The sequence below is a fragment of the Phaethon lepturus genome, unplaced genomic scaffold (assembly GCF_000687285.1).
Source record: "Phaethon lepturus isolate BGI_N335 unplaced genomic scaffold, ASM68728v1 scaffold6873, whole genome shotgun sequence".
Classification (NCBI taxonomy): domain Eukaryota; kingdom Metazoa; phylum Chordata; class Aves; order Phaethontiformes; family Phaethontidae; genus Phaethon; species Phaethon lepturus.
The window spans coordinates 30,841-52,775 of record NW_010526881.1 but is presented as its reverse complement, the minus strand read 5'-3'; the positions used below and the strand labels follow the sequence as shown (position 1 = coordinate 52,775).

Below are 21,935 nucleotides of genomic sequence, written 5' to 3'. Positions count from 1 at the left end.
TAAGAAATGGTGAAAAGCAGGAATGTGTTTTGATTAGGTGTTACAGGTTTGGCATTAATACGGAGAAAATGAGACCCCAAGGTAAGAGGATACTTTTTCATTGATCTTAGTTCTGTATTTTGGAATCAGAGATGCATTATTAGTATTACAGACCACACCCTGGTAATTTTCCATTTGGAATCTGGTATCTGTCATGCTAATGAAGGTTTTTCATATGTTCACCGAATGTTCTGCTCTCTATGACTTGAAAATATAAGAAATAGTAAAGGACAGCATCAGGGAGGTGCTGGGTTTTTTTATTTAATCTGATGCAAATAACATCAATACTACATAATAAAAATGAGGAAATGAGATCACATTATTCAGACTAGCAAATTACTGTAGTTCTTCCTGCATACAAGTACTGTAAGGAGTTATTGTCAAACACGTATGCCTTCATGTTAATATATAAATGTCAGCTACTCGTAACATTGCCCAGTTACTTCTCTCAAAGGTTGTATCTATGCTGTAATGAAATGTGACTACAGCCAGTGTAAACACATCCAAACAGGCAGTAAACTGGCTAGTGTAGGGATCAGTAACAATGTTTAGCTGTGGCTCTGTGGTTTCAGCATATACCGCAGATCCAGCTGGAATCCTGAACTCCAAGCTGCCTGGCTGTACTACTCTTGGCATGTGAGTAAGTTTATATGAGAATGGTCAAAATACCACCTGTGAGCGCAATGTAGGCATTGACTAAGCCTTCGTTATTCACAATTCATCAGTGAGAAGGGATGATTTGATTGCTTTGCCTTTCTGTGAAAGAAAAATTTGACAGTGCTTGAACATATTGCACTTGAGTTTTTCCAGTTCTCTCCTCAGAAGCCCATTATATCGTGCAAAGTCATCTGCTGATAGAGGTGTGCTTCTTGGTTAGACAGTTACCATGCCATAGTCTAAAAGCTGTGATAGTGAGAGGCAAATGCAGGTGTTACTGTGAGCTCATAGGGAGTGAAAAAGTAGATTTGGCAGATAAGATGCCTTGTAAAGCAGCATTATAGTAGCTTGTCCATTGTCAGTTTGATTTTGTAACTCTTCTTCATATGCTTTATCGCCCTAGGTAAAAATATTAAACTTGCTGCTACAGTAAGTGACTATTTGTTAGCTGTGAACAAGCACATCCCATTTCTTTCACTTTTTTCCAAAACTAGAGCAGGAGGGCAAGAAATGAAGAGAAGTAACTGAACAGCGAGACAGCGCACCAGAGCGATTATATGATGCTGTGAGAGTTACCAGTTTAGTGACAATATAAAGCTTTCATTAAAATGTTGGCATTCCTTGGAAGGAAAAGAATGTGTGTGCACTTGATTAAATAGTTAATGGATGTTCTATTTTTGTCCTTGGTGGAGATCCCTACAGTTATCCTAGACAGTATTAATAGTTGTATCCTTGTTTTGAGCCAGTTTTTGTGATTAAAAAGAAATAATTCTAGTTTTTGTTCAATAGTAGGATTGGCTGCAGTGTTGCCTGGACGTTAGAGTGCTGGGTATTATTCTCCCAGGAGACAAGGCGAGCTATTTTTGTCATACACATCTCAGTATGCACAGATTTATGTATATATGATTGTCTGCTTTCTTGCCATATAAGCTGACATTAAGTTTCTTGTAAGATATGCAAAAGCAAAGACAGCATGTCAGTGAGGTGATATAGACATGACTGAGCTGACTGTAAATCTCCTTAGAATATCCTGTTAAAACTCTGCTGAATATTTACTAGCCCACACACATTGTAACAAGGCTGAGTATCAGAAACTCCCGGCTAAAGCAACCTGTCACCCAACTCTATTCATTATTGTGAATACTTCCTAGATTATCCCTGGCTTAGACTATGCTAATTTTATTTTCTATTTCTCATACAATCAGGCAAGCCTGACTGGACTAGACTGGCTGCCAATCCCACTGAAGCGTTAGGAGATCAACAATTCAAGCTACTCTTCAATAATTAAATGAGGTTGACATAGGAAAAACAATTTATTTTTGTATGCTTTTTTTTTTTTTTAGTTTTATGAATACTAGGGATAAATAGGCTATTCAGACAGTGAGACAATGGACTGCTCAGTCAAACGGTAGAGAAGTGTTTTCCTTTCTTGTAGGCTGCTAAGAAGAGGCTGACGCTCCTTGTTTCTCTGTTTTCCTTGACTCGCAGCTGTTTCTCCTCATGAGTATTTTCTTACTTCTGATCATTTTGAGCAGCGGAATCATTTTCCCTGATGGTTCTGCTTTTCCTTTCTCCTCCTACTAAGAGCTTCTGAACTAGAGTTTCTGTCCTAGGCTAAAAAGCAAAGAGGGATTCCTTCAAAAACTCCCAGTGTGGGAACTAATAAACTAATAAAGTAGAAATCCACAAAGACCAGTTTTGCTCAAGCAAGGAGCCAAGTGTTTTGCTCCAGATCCACCTGTATTTTGGCCAAGCAGGATGAAAGCCACTCTGCGACTGGATGCCGTGTGACGACACTGAGCTGATGTGCTGTATGAATAAGGTCATTTAAGAGGCAGGTTATTAGCACATGTGCATTTGTGCACTAATGGGACTGAACTGCTTTGGAACTGGAGTTCTCTCACATGGTGTTAGTTTAAGGTCAGGTCTTCTGCATTGTAGCACGTATAAGAATATAATCTCTGCTACTGTGGGACTTTCAGGCAACCTTGTTCAGCAGCTTCTCCATCTTCAATTCTCAGTGAAGAAGTGGGCGATAAGCACCTCATCAGCACTTTCTTCTGGCCCCCTCACGGGCACCTTGCCGGCAGTGCAGGCAGGGAAGTAGTGTTCTGCCTCAGGTGAGAAAGCCCCTACCCTCGCAGGCAGCCACAGCATTTCTGCGATTTACATTTCTCCAGGCTGTTCTTGTCAATTACTGACAATGTGGAAAAAATATTCAAAAGGATGGTGCATGGCTCATGTCTCCAAAAAACCTGTAATACACTACAGGAGAGTCCAGTCAGTAGAAGGTGGTGATGCACACCTCTGAGCCAGGCTTTGCTGGCTGCCTTACTGTGCAGCAGGCAGCTGCCAGCCCCTTGGCTGGTGGAGTCATAATGAGGACTTGGGATGCCTTAGCTGCATCTGTTACTGGGCTCGTTCATCTGCTGTTTTGGTTATGACTAGTATTTCAAATATCTTTAAAGTGATCCGAGGCTTGCCTCGTTACAGTTTGTCAGCACTTGAGAGAAAAATAGGCAAGATTGATTCATGTAGTTTATGGATCCTGAAGTGGCTGTATACATGTTTTGACGCTAGGGAGGGAAAGGCACAAGTGTTTCTCTGTGTTGTCTTCAAATTAATGAGGAGCCCAATTGATATAAAACAGCTCACATTATTTAAGTGTTCTTTTATAGCAAAGGAAGCCTCCCAAAATGTAAAACCAAACAAAAAAGTTAAAAATGTGTGGTAACTGTCACATCTTTTTCAATTAGACTGAGACTCTTTCTGTGGTGATGATTACTTTGTGCTTAATATAAAATTACAATGACACACAAAATAATTGCTCTCATTATGCCTTCCTATCTCTAGTTTTCTCTGTAGTACCAAAAGCAGCCTTCAAAAAGCATAATCTTTTTCCTCCAGGCCATTTTGTACCTTGCAGTCCACATCATAATGACCTTTGATGTTCAGATGTATTTGCTGTACTGTTCTAGACACTGATTAAAGAAGTAGAAAATAACAGAGACAGGCTTAGACTGTTAGATTGCTGTAGATGTATTAGTTGCTTAGTCATATCTACTGATGAAATTTTAGTCTCCTGGTGATTGCACTGACATTTGTAAGGAAACTTTGAAGATCCTTCCTGGAACTAGTTGACCTGCTAGACCAAGTGAGTGCTTAACTTTAAACAGGCATTCAACTCTTGCTAAATTCATTTATGTGACTACTCTTTTTGCAATGGAACATACAGCAAGAAACAGATACCAAGCTGCTTCCAAAAACAATATTACCACATTATTGTGGTGCTGTACCCGATCTGATAAGCCCTGTCTCATATGTGGCACTGATTTAAATTGGCATTACAGATTTCAGCTTCATAACCAGTTCTGCATGTTTCCCAGATGATTGTCCTTTTTCCATTACATAATAGTGTTAATGAAACGTCATACATTCACATCTTGGGGAGGTCAGTGGGACTTGAATATGTGCTTCAGTCCTTTCCTGAATCAGTTCTGCAGGAGAAAAAAAAAAAACCACAAAAAACACAATTCCTTAATATCTCTTACATGAAGACAAAGTTGGAGTGAGAGCATTGAGTTTCTTGGTTCAAATAAACTCTACTGTTGGGAGTCTGGTTGCTTAGATGTTCCTGGTATGTGATTGACATGAAGACTAAAAAAAAGAAGAAAAAAAAAGAAAAAAACCCCTATTTCTGGATAAATCTTTCAGATCATCTGCAGTTTAAAATTTGTATTGCCTCTTATAGTCCTACTTCAAGTTAAAAATCCTGTTCTTACATTGGTTACCCTGTTGTTCTCAGTGGGCAGCAGTAAGACCAAGACCTGGTGTCCACAGAGAAGAATATAGAAGTTGTTCCATATGAATACAGAGCCACTTTCCTTCTATCTTTCCAGTCTTCCTCGTACTCCCAGTTCTTGTGAGTGTGAATCATTCAATTTTTTTAATGTTTTCAGAAGATACTCTAATACTGAAATACTCTTCTAGACCACAATGTGCTTTTTCCCCTGTCCTACTTTTCTCTTTTTTCCTTTGCAACAGGGTTCTGAAATCTTCCTGCCTCATTCTGCTATATTTGTGCCTGTAGAAGATTTAAAGAACTTGGCATTTTTGACATCTTTGGCATAGCACTCAGCCTTGATCAGTTTATTCCTTGGAACTTTGTGGATATTTGCCTTTTTTCTTTTTTTTTCTTCCCCTTCCCCTTATCATCAGTTTAACATAGGATTGGTAAAGACTGCTTCTGTATGTGTATGTGAATGTCAAGATATGAATATGAAGTTCAGATAGTGAAGCATCTTAGTTGAACAACAATGTATAGAGTAGCTGTATGCTCATCTGAGCAGTCATAAAAAAGTAGCAATTGCATTTTTGTTTCTTTTGTAGTTTTAATGTCATTTTATGTAATTAGTTTACTGTTTAGTTTGCTAACACCATCTGCTAAATAAAATTGAAGGAATTCTTAAAGCTGAATTTAGAAATTAGCTTATTTAATCTCACCTGTGTAGCGTAATACTTGCCTTTTAATCTGAACTGAAAAAAAAACCTTTGTTTTTAGTATGTTTTTAAAAAAGCAATTTTCATTTTGTTATCTATGTTGAATAGTTTGTAGAGTTTTTCTCTTTATTTTACCATTGCTAATGCAGCAAGCAAATGTATTTCTTATATAAATTGTTTTAAGAGTTACTATAGGGGGAAAAAAAATCATGTGAGTTAGTTTTATTCCATTTACATAAATTTTTTATCCTTAAAAAGGCACCCAAATTTGTTCTCACCCAAGAGTTGCTCCTTTGATTGAAAAAAAAAAAAAAAAAAGAAAAAGAAAAAATCCATGACTGTCATTGTAGGGATTGTATGATCTAGTTCTGTGCACTTGGGCAGAAGTAAATACTAGAAGCTGTTTCCATCTGGTTTGACAGCTTGGTGCTGTTATCCTTATCAACTCTTAGAAAATGATTTCTTCCTAACAGTAGTTGTCAGTGGGAAGTCTCTTCTTCAGCAGATGATGAAAATACCAACTAATAGTGCAGTGAGGAAAAGCAGTTAGAACACCTTGTAGTAAACTAGGTAAAGAAGCCATATTTCCCTCAAAAAGGTGCAATAAACCAGTATTTTCCATGATTATTAATATTTTTGTATCACTAGTGATGACTGGAGACAAAAGGAGATTAAATACTTCAATGTATGCCATTCTTCTAATATGCTTATTATTAAGATCCTACATTTTGCTGACAAGAAATTGGGTTCTCTTGTAATACCTTTAGAGTTTTGGTTTTGGTAGCTGTTTCCCTGGCACACAGCTAGTTGTTCACCATAATTTTTTTATGCCTGCTAAAGAGAATAGTGTGTTTTTTAACAGACACCACAGTGGGCATTTAAAAATACTTCGAGCATTTGGGATTGCATTTCTATGTTTTGGTGCATGTATTCTTTTTTCATACGCAACTTGGCAGTAAAAGACCAACTCATCTTTGGGCCGATAGCCCAAAGTACCACTCTGCACAGTAATTATTTCTTGCTGCTTTGATTCATTTCACTTCAATAATAATAAATTCACTCTAAAAATGGTAAAGATCTTGCTCAAATGCCATTGCAGTGAATGGAAAATGCTGGTTTTGAAAAACAAGCTTAAGAGAGAAAGTAATTTCGGTGCATTACCATATTGTAGATTGCCATAAACTAGCAGACTTTAAAAATATAAAACCTGCTAATAATTAAGCATAAAAGTTTTGCATATTATCGCTGTTAAGAAATATCAGTAATATGAGCATAGCATCCGGAATTATGTATTCATGAGTTTGTTTCAGGTCTGGTAATGAGCTCTTTAGCCTTTGAACAAACTGCTTTAATCTTAGTTTTTCCCTCTGGAATGGAACTCATACTACCGATTGTCATTAGACATTGGATCATTTTTCTAAAATTTTGGTGAATCATTATTGTATTAAAACCTCTGCACATTTATGACAGTACAATAATGCTACTAAGCTGGTTGCTAAATTCGTATCGGGATACATAGTCATTATGGTGATTCTAGCCATACTTCTTAGTCAACTTTTTTAGAAGTAATTGTCAGAGAAACATAGCACCAACTAATCGTCAATCTTCCCAACACCTTCACCAGAACTTTCCGGTACTTAATCTTTTGACTAAATGTTTCACAGATATTTTCCTTGACTTCTATTATTATTTTCAGCTTTGGTCAGAAACTTAAGTTTGTCTATTTTTTTAAAGAATAAATTACTGTAAAGGTCGTATATCTTCTGTCAGTGTTGCAAAATGTTTCCAACCATCAGAAATAACCCTTGTAACAGCTACCGTATGGGGAAATGCACCCAATAATAAAATGACCTTATATAAGTAAAAAATTCAAAGGTTACAATTATATATTAAAAACATAATTAGTAATATATAAACTAATATGGCTATACAAGTATGTTATTGCCATATATAAATCATGTAGGATATACTGTGGTAAATTTGGTGTCTTTGTTCATAACAAAAATGGGAGAATTTGAACGATAAATTTTGTACAGGATGCTTCAGAGTTCTTGAAATAAATAAGAAATACTTTTTCTGTCTGCCACTCCTAACAGCTTTAAAAGAGAAAGTTCTACTAGTAAGTGAACTGCATAGAATTGTTTGAAAGTTAAATAAAAAGACTACTCTCTGAAAACAGTATAAGGTGCTCTAAATAGGTGGTACTGCTGCCCAGGATGATTAGAAAGTGTAGAAGGAATGGCCATTAGTAAGTTCTTTGGGAAACAGCCATAGTTATCTAGAGTATTTGAGCATCCCACAGGCAGCCCAGCATCAGCAAAAGAGTCTGGTTATGCTAAATATGTTGGAGGGCTTAAAGAAAGTGGTTTATACTTCAGTTCAAAGTCTGAATTTATTCTCCAGTGACAATATTCTCTCTCTCAGTTCTTCAGTAGTGCTGTAATTTCCTCTGAAACCCAAGTCACTGTGGGATATCTGCTTCTCCTTCAGCATGATACCAGAAAGCCAGATATTCTTCCTTTATATAGAGAGAGAGAGGACTGGAAAGAAGGATACTAATTTTTTTTTTTTTTGTTTGAGTGTAGTCCAACAGCATCTCTAATCTCTCAACCCTAAATAGCAGGGGGATAGGAAGAGAATCTATTATTAAGTACTAGCTAGAATTTTCCCCCCCTTTGCATATACTGAGAATTTAAAGAAATAAACAATTTTGAGACATGTACTCTGTTACTCTGTTTTGAGACATGGACTCATCAGACTGTTATTTCTTCCCCCGCCTTCCCTGAGGTGCTCTGCAAAATCATTCAACAAACTCATCTGTGCTAGAAACTACAGTACAAAAAAACCCACGCCTGATCAAGGAGGGATTAGCTTTGTCAAAGTTATCTTTTTTGGTAGCCTATCAAGTGAAATGGATTGTTTGGTGTTTTCTTTGCCAGAAAATGATAGATTTTATTTTCCAGTTTGATTAAAAGTCAGGTCTTCGGTCCATATTTGTGTGTTCTATGGAACTAGCCTGTAAGAGTTGCTATTAATTAAAGGAAAACAAGATTATCCAGGTTGGTTCTCAAGCTGAGCATTTTTGTTTAAATGCATTACATAGTCACCCAATTGTTTTGGGTTTTTTAAATTTTTTTTTCAAAATATGTCAACTGTGAATTTTTTTCTTTACGTAATGATTTTCTCCATGGGATACATGTCCTCATTTTCCAATCTGTAACAGATTTCATACTGGTACACACTGAGGTCCCATTACATAAATCTGGTAGAGAAACTAACCTTTAATGTGGACAGGACAGTAATTTACACACATGCCTCTTCATACCTCTTCTGACAGTGTAAAATCCCAGTGTAGATAGATAAATGCAAGTATTTTATTAAGATTTCCAATACCCTTCCTTTGTAATAGGGAGTTTCATTAATACTTAAACTTGGACTGTCATTGTTGTCAGCCCTCATGCATGCAAAAAGTAGATGATGGCTGATGCAATTATAGTATGCACAAAAGGCTTACATATAGTTTTATTTTAAATTACAGAAAAGATCACAAAATAAAGGGACTGAGTGCTCAGTGTCATTTCCTTCTCTGCTTGGATGCTCTAGCACACTGAACTTTTCTTTCAGGTCTTAAAACACAGAAGATATTTGGAATATGGACTATTAAAGATGCCAGTTAATAACTGTAGTGTCTTTAATTAGCTTCAAAATACGAAGGAGGTAATTTAATGACCTGCCTTCCTCTCTGCCACCTATATTTCCATACCAGTGTGGATACGTATTGGCTGGCCATGCTTCACAGGCTCTGTCTTGCCTTAAATAAGTGGTTTAAAACAAAACAAACAAAACCATACAACTTGCAGTGTCATGAAAAGCCTGCTTCCTGGGCACGCACTAATTTGCCTTTTCCAAGCCTGACATGCGTCATTTGAGCATTCTGACGATTCTCTTGGTTTGACAAACCCTAGTGCTGATTTCCCCTCCCCAGGGCTCCTCTGGTGCGTTTCCAGGACACTGTCCTCTCTGTTCTGCTTTCCTGCAAAGGAGCCAACATGACCCATCTACGTTTAGGTGTGAGGACCAGGGCTGTCATTTCAGCCGGTTCAGTGCACCCTTCCATTTCTGCAGGAGGCTGGTTTACAGTTCACCACTCGGGACATAGGCGATAATTTTGAAATATATCATAGGTAATTTTTTTAGAACCATGCCTGCTGTTTAAAAAGTTATGTAATTTGACAGATTTAGTACCTGGTCGCCTCCTTGCCTGAAGTCAGTCTGGTGCTCTGAAGAGTTCCTCAGGGTTACTCCTGAGGTGTCTGAGGAGCCCAGAGTTCTCCTCTTCTTCCACTTGGATTTTTCTGCTCCTTTGGCCTCCTCTCGCTTTCTTGCATGATTTGAGTCCATCGCCTCTGCAAAATACATATCCTTATATCATGAGAGTTTCGGGTCAGCACTGTTCACTGCTTTGTTCATGACCCTTGTGAAGTTTTGTGATATGGGAACTTTATAGCAGTAATGGCTTACCGTGTTCACATACTTGCAGTGCACACATGGCTAGTGCAGCCGTGCAAAGAAAGGTGTGAACGGGCTCTGCTGTCAACAGAACAGTGACTAGATTAGATGTTAAAGGTACTATGATCTGCCTTTTCTCATTTTTTTTCTAACCTGGATCAGTTTGTTTGCCTGAATCATACTGAAGACTTCCCAAAAATCATCTTAGCATGATGGTCGGGGTGGCAGAACTGAATGGCCTGGAGGGTGGTATGTGCAGGAGTTCCTTAAAATGATAATTCCACCAGAGCTTCTGTGTTATGAAATACTGCCCTGAAGCAACCTCCAGCAGTTACCTTCTTTGACAACACGATTTCCGTTGAAAAAAAATATAATCTATGTTCATCAGTCTTTCGTTGTTACCTTTCTGTTGGATGAAAAAGCTATTTCTGGATGCCTTGGGGCGTGCCAGCACAGCTCGGAAGGTAGGAAACTGTTGTATTGTCAACAAGTCTGTTATCTTGCAGTAGTTTTACCATAATCAGGGTATCTTTGTCACATATTGCAACATTAAACAAAACTGAATTGTACAAAGACTGGAAAATGGGAGGACGTATCCAGAACGGTGTGTTGGCATTGTGTTTCTTTGTTTATTTATAAAGAACACCTACAAAATTGTAGTGAGGTGGTGATTTCTAGTTTGAATCTTTTTAGAGGTTCTGCAGTATGAGCACTGGCTTTATGGACTGAACCTGGTTTACAGGACAGCTTCGTCTGGAGTGTTGTCTTTCGCTTGCGGGACAAGTGGAAGGACTGTCCATGTAGCCCGCTGGCCACACTGAGGCAGCTCCTGGGAGATGTGAGATGGTACCTGCATCTGAGAGATTAGTGGTTGGGAAGCATATGTTTCTTCCTGAACTTCGCTGTTGACTGATAGTGAGTGAAGGCTACTGTTGTTAAGAGTTTCTATAATGTTCCTCTGAAAATGTTTTACATTGTTCATACATTACTAAAACAGTAAGGAAGTGTTATTTGATCCTCTGGCACCTCAAATGAAGGTATTGGCGAGAATTTCTTCATACAGTACTCTGTCACCTGTAGTAATCAGGGTGTCTGACAGAAGTGGGAGTATGTGAGTGTGCCTATCATTTTTCTTTGATGTCTTGCTTTATTCTGGTTGCTTGCTAAATACCCTGTTAGTGCGGTATTTACTATTTAGTTAGATTGTGGAGCCCTTGCACACTTGAGATTAAGTTCATTAAAGCTAATTGTATTACCAAAATCTGCAAGTGTGTAGTAGGCAGAACAAGGAGTCCATGCTCTAGACTAAACAGTAAATGGTGAAGCCTAAGAACACTTTACCAGCTGTTCAGTATCATCTTGCAGGTTCATTGAGCTGACAGAGCCACTGTGCTATCATTTGGGGAGGAAAAGTTAATGTTCTGTAACACAGCAAGTGGAGCGAGTATATCAGGCAGTGATGCTGAGCGTAGTAGAGAGTATCATGCATTCATACCCATTTGCATCAGGGTTTCAAAACTAAGAAACAAAACTGAAGCACTGCCTGCCAGAAGTCCGTTGGTTCAGTACCCATGCTGACATGGTGTTGGATAGCTTTAAGAGCTCTGCCTAGTTTTCAGTTATGTTTTTCTTCCACCTGCTGTCATTCCAAAAGCCTGGAATTGCTCAACAAAGTGTTGAACACATGATATAAATAACACTCTTAATAAACAGAAGAATAATATATATAAATTGGGAGGTGGTAAATATCTAATACAGCCTGTCTTAACATTACCACATACCCACTGATTTAAAAAAAAATTTAAAAAATCACTGTATAAAGTAGATTAAACTCATAAATTATGGGTATATAGAAACCATTTATCCCTTTAGGAAACAAGAAACAGGGCACTTTTGCTGCAGAGTTAGGAAAATGAGGTAACTTAACCCAAATGCGGCCATTAACAAGTCAAGTTTTTCGAGGAAAATTATTGCGAATGATGGGAATGAATTTAGGACATATTTTGAAAATAAATCTTTATTTCTTTGGAATAATAGGAAAATATAAATACCTTGTACAAACCATAATGCAGAACTTAGGCAAAACCTGTTCCATTTTCAAAGCAACAACCTTTAGCATTTACATGAACTTTTCTGTTCTCAAACCACTTAACAAACATCTAATTGATCTTCTGAATATCTTTGTGAGAGATAGTGGGTCTGTGTTGTAGAAAAACTATTTTAAAATGTTGAGCTCTCTTCATTGCCTTTTTTTGAGTGTGCAGCTGAGCTTTCAGAATTTTTACTGGCGAAACCTATCGTGCCTCTGTTTGTGAAACTTTTTCTCCCTCTAGAAGTCATTGCTTGATGAAATATGAATGCTAAAGACTGGAGCACCACTCTGCTTTATCGAGTAGTATCCTTGAAAGGAAAAAGCCGTAGGCTGCTGATGAATTTAACCTTTCAACGAGGAGGAAAAGGTGTTGTTCTTTATGGTTACAACCTTTCAAATGTGAATGGTGTAACTAGTGCTCTTTCCTCATGCATTACCCAACAAAGGTAATTTGGAATATTTGGATATTGGAAACTTGTTGACCTCTGTTGCAAATCTCAGCCTTTTTTTTTTTTTTTTTTTAGTAGGATGAATTTTCCATTTACAGACATTGGTCTTAATGTTTCAACTTATTTCTCATGAAGTAGACCACACTGAGAACTCCTCAAAAGACTCTCAAAGGAATGTCAGATTTCATAGCGTGGGTTTTTGGTGGTGTGTTTTTTTTTGTTTGTTTGTTTGTTTTTTTTAACCAAGCACAAGCTTTGTCTGCTCCCAAATGTGTTTTAGGAAGGATAACCCTTTAACAGAAGTTAAGAACATAGATCAAAATGTAAAATGCAGACACAAATACCAATGTTCCCACAATGTTTAAACTGTAAGTAACTTAGTTTTCTGGGCCCTCATTTTATGAGAATAGTAATTATATGGGGAGATGTTCCTTACATCTCTCTTCTGTATTCCAAGACACTTCCTCTTCTTCCTTTACTTCATTCCTCTAGAGGTTATTGTGCATTTATGTTCCATTAGTGTTTAGCTGCATTGTTATAGTAGGCACTGTGCAAACCCATAGTGAGATACAATCCTTGGCAGAAAAAGCACGCAATTAATGGATGAGTAACAAATGTCAAGTGTATAAATGGAAAGGCATCAGGAGGTGAAGCTTCCTGAACAACAGACCAGCGACAGAGCTGGGAACAGAGTATTCCTCTCTTAATTCCCAGTTTAGCACCTGTAATTGGAGAGCGCTGAATCTGATGACAGGCATGTATCTATTTTAAAGGTATAAACTTGAAGAACATAAGAAAAAAAGTATTTTTTCCATGCAAGCCACATACTACATTAAGTTTATTTTTACTGAGGTATCCTCTTGTGTCAGCATTATTTCATAAAATTCTCTAATTTTTGAAGAGTCTGTAACCTTAGCAGTGGTCCAGTGCTCTATGCAGGACAATATGTGTCTTTCAGCTGTTAACGTGGAGCTTCCAATAGGTGGTAAACCGAACAATTTGATCTGATCTAGAAATATACAGTGTAGGTGCTAAGAATTAATAGAAAAACATACTTAGTGAAAGTTCCAAGAATATTCAATATTCTGTTTGCTCCCATTTACCATAGAGCTGAGAGATTCACAACATGCTGCTGCACTTGATGCTGCCTACATTGTGGTCATATTGCCACAGGGTGAGGTGGGAATGTGAATGCTTGTAATTCATTATTTTCATACTGATAGCTGTAAAGTAGTAATTTATAGTGCAAAAATAAAAAAGTGTTAAGAACAGGTGGTAAAAAGAAAAAAAAAAGTGTCCTAAACAGGAAGCCTGGATTGTCATGCTCCAGGAATTCAGTCCACATAAAAGTTAATAGCAAAAGAGAAGAGGTTATTTCTTTTTGGTTTTGGTTTTATTTTATGCTCCAAAGTTTTAGAAGTTAATTTAGTGTTCATCAAACCTTTTATGGTGACAGCCCTGTAGAAACTAGTCACCCTTTAATACACACAGTGTGGTCAAGGCCAAAGCATCTTCCCCATGCTGTTTTTGTCCCTTTATCAGAAGCATCACCTGGAAAGTAGTAAAAACCTCCTAGTTTTCCACTGAGTTATTTTAGTTCTTTCAGGTTTCATTCCATTACACTGGTAACTACTTAAGTAACTAATTTCAGGAAACAAATATAAAATAAAAATAAGTCATACTGTGATGTAAGTTCTTGGAAGACTTCACAACATTTCAAAGTGGGAAGTGTAATTAGTACTGTTTTCCTCCTTGTAATGTTTTAAATTTTGTCATACTGTTCTAACCTGATTTTCTCACTCAAGAAGTTTGTAATGAAAGAAAACATAAAACTTTGCACCAACTGTAATGCAAATTTCAAATATTGATGCCGTACCAAGAGGAGATTATTAGTGTGCTGTACCAAAGACTTGATTTATATAAAATGTGCATATCTTACTTTTAATTGACTTGTAAACCTTGGAAGGGAAGAAAAGCAAATGGAAAATCCTTTTGGACAGTATTGAAAACAGCAGAAAGTGTTTAAGAAAAGTAAAATTAGAATTCTTACCCTTCAGTTCTCATCCAAATAAATGTCTTACCAGTGATAACGGCTAGGAAGTTCAACGGGTTTAGAGAAGGATGCTTCTTTGGAGCTTTAGAGCACGTTAGGCCCACATGCTTAATCATCTTTGATGAGCTTGGAAATCTAGTGTCTGCAAAGTAAACAGGGGAGCAGAAATAACTTTTTCATGAAGTCCAGTTTACTGATAGTTTAGGTGTAAAATAGGGGAATATGGAGGAGTTGCACTCTTCATCAACCTGATGTGGCATGATTTGATACCCATCAACATTACTTTTACTAAGTAAAAGTAAAAGCACCTCTAAGATATTGATAACTGTGTTGATAATCACCATAGTTCTCTTTCCACTCCATTTTTGGAAGGGGTACAATGATATCTCCCTTCTCCCATTCTTTTTATTTGGAGGGGGAGGAAATAAAAATTATTGTTCAAAAGCCTGTCAGGTAAAAGCCTATTTTATTTAACTCCTTTAGGAGTTAGACTCAAATTACTTATCACCTTTTCATGTAGTTTGGAATTGTGGCGTATTTTTCAAAATTGCACATATTAGCTCTTTAAGGGGTTTTATGTAAGTTAAATGGGTTGGTTGTTATGTTCTTTGTCATACTTGCTCCCCTCTCTTGTCCTTTGCCGTATGTGGGAGTGAGGCTTTCTTTCCAGAAGGGAAGGCAGAGATTAGTACTAGGAATTAACAAAAAAGGCAAATGCTGTTCCTCTAGTGAAGTTGAACATGAAAGGATTTTATGAAGTTTGGGGTTTTTTAACTTTGAAATAGGACAGATACTTTTTTTTTTTCCTTTTTTTAAATGATCTGTCCTGTCCCCTCCTGTAATGGGATCATGGAAATATTTACATTGTTAAAGAAATTGTTACTGCTCTGAAATGCTCTCTGCTTGTTCAAATATCAGATTCAGTATTTCTGCTGTGCTAGTGGTTTTTTACAATCAAGGATGCAGTTTCTGAACTCCCACTGTATCGAGATTCTTGTGTTAGTGTCCCTTATCATAAATGCTGCCCAGGAGCATCTTTTTCATGGCACTTAGTGGGAACATAAATGCAATTGTGATATCAAAGAACATCTCTTTCCAAGAGACGTCTTGCAGAAATTCCAAAAAACAGGTGTCATTACAACAACAACAACAACAACAACAACAACAACAACAACAACAACAACAAAATTGAAGTTGGGTTTTTTTTTTTTCCTGGGCCAGCATCTCTTCATCCCTAAACTCTATTTATCAGAAAATAGACACTATAATTGTTATGCATTCACTTCTTTTTCATAGATGAGTCAGGAGAAATGCAGGAGGATTGTAAAGAGAGGGAATGCAACCTGGAACTGCTGTTATTCATTTCACAAGCTAAGGAATAGTAAATACTGCACAAATATCTGTAAAGCTCTGTAGAAGTTTTCTTGGCTTGATGTGCATTTTACTGTCAACTAAAGTTGCTGGTTTAGAACTGCTGACAAGTTGATTACAAATGACTTGGCTGTTCCCTAAATACTTCAGTCTTTGTTCAAGTAGTTTGTTTCACTCAAGTAATAATCTAGTTCATATTTTTATGCATTCATCAGTCTGTGTTTTAACTGTTGTGAATAAGTCTGATAGTTTAAGGTGAGAAGAGTATTACAAAACTTCAGTAATTTGCTGATGTGAATTGTATATGTCATGTATTAATTTTTTTAACCTTGAGTCCTACATTGTAGTTCATCAGTTTTCAAGTATGTTTGCTCATTGTAAGGTTTACAAAAGGCAGTGTTTGTCTCCTGGCATAACATACTGGGAAAGACAGCATTTTCCTTTTCTTTGCTATATTTTTAACAGTTTAACAGGCTGTATTTCAGTGATTTAATATGGGATTTTAGTTGGATTTTTTTCCTCTCCATGTTTCAGCAGAGGTGTTTTGACAGCTGATGTGTTAATAGGTTGTGAGTTTCCAAATAGATTTTATTATAATCTCATTTTTAATGGTTTATATAAGGATGTTATAGGTAGGAAGGAGAATCCTCCTTTAATACTTCGGGTTAACTTTGTTGATGATTTGGCTTTGTTTGTTTGGTTTTTTTTTTAAAGCAAACTATTGGATCAAGTAATCAACATACATGCTTTTCCACAACCTGAGTGCTTTTCTCTGAAACTTTACTTTGTTGCTTTGTTATTTCCATTTCACTGAATAGCATAGCATGATCCTTGATTCAGTAGGAGAGGAAAGATTTATTTAAATGAAGATATTTGCACACATTCATTTCCATTTCTCATTTGTTTTCATCATTCAACTGCAAGCTGAAAGTTCAACTGTTCTTTTTCGTAGGATGTACTTCTTAAATCCAGGCAGATTAGATTGGAAAACATTGTTCTGCTTCACTGTTGTTTGTCTTGCTCTCTTCCAGAATGAAGGTGCCTAGAGAAGGTTTAATATGCCAACCTGGTATTTTTCAGGCTTGTTAAATCTTAATACTCAGTTTCTATGAGATAGTGGAGAAATTAATCATGTTAAATTGGAATCTGAAATTTGTCATATTCATTTTCATTTTGAAAGCAATTAAATGCCTGAGAACTTGACCTATTCTCACTGCAAGGTGGCATAAATGTAATCTTTAAAGTTTAATAGAAATCTAGTTTGATATGGCCAAAATTATAACACTTAAACATTTGCTTATTTTCCTACTTAGTGCTACATATTTTTTCCTGCTATTTATTTAAAATCGACAACAGCAACAAAACCCCTTTAAAATGTTCCGTTTTCCTGCAAAGAAATGTAACTAGTGTAGGAATTCTCGAGCATTAGGAGATTTTTCAGTTTATAATTGGCTTAGGATACAAGAAGATGAGATGGATTTAATTTTTAATATGCCCATTTATATTGAGTATGATCTATGGAAAAGTAGGCAATGAAATAAAGTTTGAATGGATTGACTGTTTTGTAGGTGTGTGAGATATGTTAATGTTACCTTTGTTCCAATGCTATGGTGGAATATTATTTCTAAAAGACCTGGGACTATTTTGGTCTTGTTGGTGCACAGGGAATTAAGCAGAAGGCAAAAAGTAAATATTACAAAGCTGTTTCATTCACAGCTTGCTTTTTCTCCCTGCTGAATAGGGTCTCCAATAGGGGAAGATTTGAATTTGTAATTAAAGATTAAATTGCGGTATACATACACTTTAGCATCTTCTGAGTATTAAATGTTCCCTTTTGCAATTCCAGGTATTACAGATTTTATGGGAAAAATATACTTAAAAAAATAAGTGGAATAAAAATCCATTCTAAATTCCAAAATTACTGACCTAGTTTCTTTTTTTTTTTGAGACTATTAATCTTTAAGTTCTCACCAGGTACAGTTGACAAGTAGTTGAATGCTGAAATTTAGCTGGAGTCACAGAGGATGTCTTCAACAGGGATGTGGCTTCATGACTAAGTATAATTTTGTGTCTACTTCTGAGTACACACATAGTTGAACCAATGTTGTTACCGTTTTGCAGGAGAAATTTGTCTTGAGATATGGATTGATGAATTGGATGCCAGAGTTGTAGTTAATAATTGTAATTTTTTGTTTTTCCTAAGGTTAGTTGCAGTAAGAGAAAAAAGGAGTAAAGTTCCTTGAGTAGCTGATGTAGCCTCTTTTCTGTGTAGCTCATCCTCTTTTTCTGTCCCTCACACACCAACAACCAGGAGGATGTGGTTGCTGAAGACAACAGCTTTTCATAACTTCTAGGGCTATGAGTATGATCTCTACAAATAAGCATTTACTCTATAAAATGTTCCATGTAGCTTCATCTCCAGACAGAATTAGGTCACTCATCTAACTAATTCTGTGTTTAAATAGATGTGAAGATTTATACCAAGCTTTTATAGTTTGGGGAAGTAAAAAGACCTTGGTTTTCATGTTTCTTTCAATGACAGATTGTGAGATTGTTGTGTTTCATGTTAGTTATTTTTTCCTGCTAGCACTTCTTCTAGTATTTCACATTAAGTTAAATTAATCTTTTGCAGTTTTACAAGCTTAGACAAAAGTCTAAATGGAATACATTTCAAACTAAATAATGCAAATTAAATATTGTTTGATATTAAAAACTTGACACAGCTTATTTTGCAGAATGTAAAATAAAGTATTGCCTTAAAAATATCTTAACTCGTATAAATAATAGAGCGTACAGCATGAAATGAAGTTTAGAGGAGAAACTATTACATTTAACAGTGTTAATAGGGTTTTTCCACTCTAACAGATGAAAAGATGAACCAAATCATTCTTCTATACATCCTTTCATTTACTGAACTTCAAAGTAGTTGGGAGCAAGTAACTGTATAGCAGGAAATTGTTATCAGTAGTCCAAATGGTCATTTGATGTAATGCTCTGTTATGGAAGACTGGAGTGAAAACAAAAGTCGCTACAGATTATATGGAACGTACCACTGCAGGAAATTGGATGGTCATGTACTGCAGAAGCAACATCAGAGTATGTTTTCACAAATGAGCTCTAAGAAAAACACAGATTTTTTTTTTTTTAAAGCATTCGTGCTTACAAACTGGCTGGTTACTTTAATTGCTCCTTCTAAAATGTTTTCTATGTGTAAAAATGAACAGTAGCAGTAACAGGGAAATAAATTCAGAATTCTGCATATATGCTAACAAAGAGTGTAAAAATTGAGTGAATATGTCAATATTTTTAGCAGCTTTATTTCATTAAACAGGAGAATGATGGAACATTTTTGTGACTTCTGTCAATTTAATGATGAATAACTTGAATAATTTCTCATCTTATAAAATACTAGGCTAAAATTAAGTGACTCACAGAAGTGATAGCTTCTTTTCTCATGGAAATATTGGAGTTTTTTCTTTGTCTTTACAAAATAGGTTATACATAGTTGGATGACATTATATTTGTGAATCATAAAAGGATTCCATTTTTTTTTTCCCTGAAATGATTTGTTTATTCTGCTCAGAGGAAAATACTGTGTTTGCTGCTGTTTCCATCTCTGTGACAGGATGCTTCTGCAGCAAACCACAGCAGCTTGAAAGCAATGCAATTTCTAAGGAAAAAACCACATATGTGAAATAATTATAAACCTGCTAAGCAATGTTATGTTAAAACTACATTGAATGTTTGCATTACTCAGGATTGACACAAATTCCTGTAAAAAAAAGGCTTGAGTAACTGAAGAGGCAGAATTTAACTGCTACTTGAGCTAATGTTTATGGTGAGTGCATCTGGAGGGAAGAATAGTTTGCCATATATTGTGTGTTCGTAGGAAAGGACATGCATCATCTTTCCATTACTCTTGCTCATTAAAAAAATACTTGTGAAAATAGAACTGTTTTATGAAACAACGTTGATGTATTTGTAAGTATAATGTGATTTTTTCATGTATACACATAGACTATAATTACAGTGCCAGTTAAATTAGCTTTCTAAATTGTGAATAACATGGGCTGTGTTTTCTATAAAATGTTAGTTCAAGTTTCTTTTGTAAGTACAGGTTTTGTGCCACTCAACAAAACTGCAAAGGGAACACATGTAGAACCTTAAATACTTTTTTACCTCAAGTCCTTTATAGATGGGATATAAAAGCACGTTGTATAATAAGTTGTATGAAAAGGAACCACGAGTTTTCCAAGTAGAAAAAGTGCATTTTAGTGATCTGTGTAGTATGTTTTCATCCATATGGCATACTTTTAATCCTGGTTACTTACCTAAACATTTTTTCAATTCCTGTGTCATTTGTCAGTTTGCATAGTTCAGTGAGAACTAGGTCTACTCTGGGAAAATTTCTTGCTGTTTAGAGTAGATAGGTTTATAAAAAAGCTAAAACTATGAAGATGCCCCAGTTCCACATTTTACTCTGGGGATTTTTATTTAAAGGGGATATAAAACAAAATGGTTCTTTCCTTTTGCTATAGTAGTTTCTAGAGCAGAGAAACATATTTTGTTCTTAAAGATCCTTTTCCCACCCAAAAGCTATATGTATGCAGAATGTATGCAAATCACCACTACAAAATGTGAGTCTCACAGTAAGATGCAGAGATCCAGAGAACCGAGGGAAAAAACAACCAACCTCCCCTCCTCTTCCATAAAAATAGTTTCTTTGTGGGGTTTGTCTCCCTGAGGACCTTCCTGATACTCAGGTACTCTGTCATGTGTAATTGGATTGTAGCTCTTTCTGAATACTGTTTTCTCCTCTTGACAGCATGGGGTAACCTTGGAAATGTTCTCAAGAGCCAGAGCAAAATTTCTGAAGCTGAAAGCGCCTATAGAAATGCCTTGTACTACCGCAGCAACATGGCTGACATGCTTTATAATTTGTAAGTATGCGTGGCTTTCCTGGGGTTGGATCGTCTGTGAAACCTGTTGTGAATGGAGCTATTGATCTTCTTGCTGGAAATGGAGATGATGTTAGCTGTTGCTTTGTAATAGTTGTTTCATTAATCATGCTTCTTAAATTGTGGAGTGGGCAGGACCTTTTCTTGGGCAACAGTATCGTATATTCACATATTGAGTACGGAGAAGGTAAACTTACAAATCTGTTTCCTTTAAAAGAAGCAAAAAACCCACCACACTGAACAAACTACAGATAGGTGAGCTGGCAACAGTAGCGCTCCATCTGTTTCTGACTCTGCTAAAATATAGAGGTGTTATTTAGACTTCTTTTTCAAGTCTGAATAACACTTGGTGGGGGGAGTGGGTGTAAGCATAAGCCAATAACCCTTGGTTAGCTCCAGAGGTCTAAAATGTTAAAACAGCAAATTACTTTTCTACTGTGACTGACTTGAGAGCAGTGTAGGTTCAAGAAAGTTTAATTACTAGAATCCTGTTGTAGGTGGGTAAGAGAGTAAGTATCACGAGCATCAAAATAATTATACAGCAGGGAAAAAGATTTCCTAACTCATTAACATACCGACTCATGAACACAGGAGCTAGTGCTGCGCTCAGCTTCTCACTGAGGCATGGTCGTGCCGTGTGCCCCAGCGAGGAGGGGGCAGATTCTCCCGGGTGTCCTGGCTGGGCGTCTCGCCTGCTCAGCGCTACTCATCGTGCCGGCGCTCGCCCTTCCTTCCCCTCCTGCCATCACCCACCCAGCCCGAGCGCCCGAGAGGGGCTCTGCTGCGAGACAGGCTCGTCACCCTCAATACCTATACGCTGTTGTTTTGCCATGTGTGCAGAGAACAAAATCCAGGTGACTGCTGTTCATTAGGTGGTAGTATCAAAATAAAGTCCTGTGCGCGGTAGAAATGCCTAAAGAGTAAGCCTCTTTAAATAAATAAACAAGTAAAGAATGTTCTGCCTGTAAGTCCAGTTTAAAATTGTCATTTATAATACCTGGAAATTAAGTTTATCATAACAGTGTTTTTTTCTTTTTTTTGTTTAACAAGGAATAAGTTGCCCAGTTCATTCATTTGCCTTACAGGTAAACATACTGGAAACTCTAAATAATTTAATGACAGAATTTATGTTCCAAATCAAATTCATATCTCAGAATATGTGTATTTTTAATGATCATACAATTATACACATACATGTATGCACGTATTTTTTTTTGTCTCTGTTAGGCAATGGAGAGTGTGAGAAGCATATTTTTAAGAAGAAACTCCTTCTGCTCGCATTTAAAGAATAATTTCTGAACCCAGCA

General features: G+C 36.6%; 1 protein-coding gene across 1 annotated transcript in view; it reads left to right on the top strand.

The window, feature by feature from the left end:
- The window catches only part of TMTC2 (transmembrane and tetratricopeptide repeat containing 2), a gene marked incomplete at both ends in the record, with an annotated part of 47,947 nt that overhangs the window by 991 nt on the left and 25,021 nt on the right, over positions 1–21,935 (top strand). Inside the window, one exon of the mRNA XM_010283196.1 lies at positions 20,496–20,610. Within this exon, the coding sequence (XP_010281498.1) occupies positions 20,496–20,610 (115 nt within the window). The remainder of the gene's footprint in view (positions 1–20,495; positions 20,611–21,935) is intronic.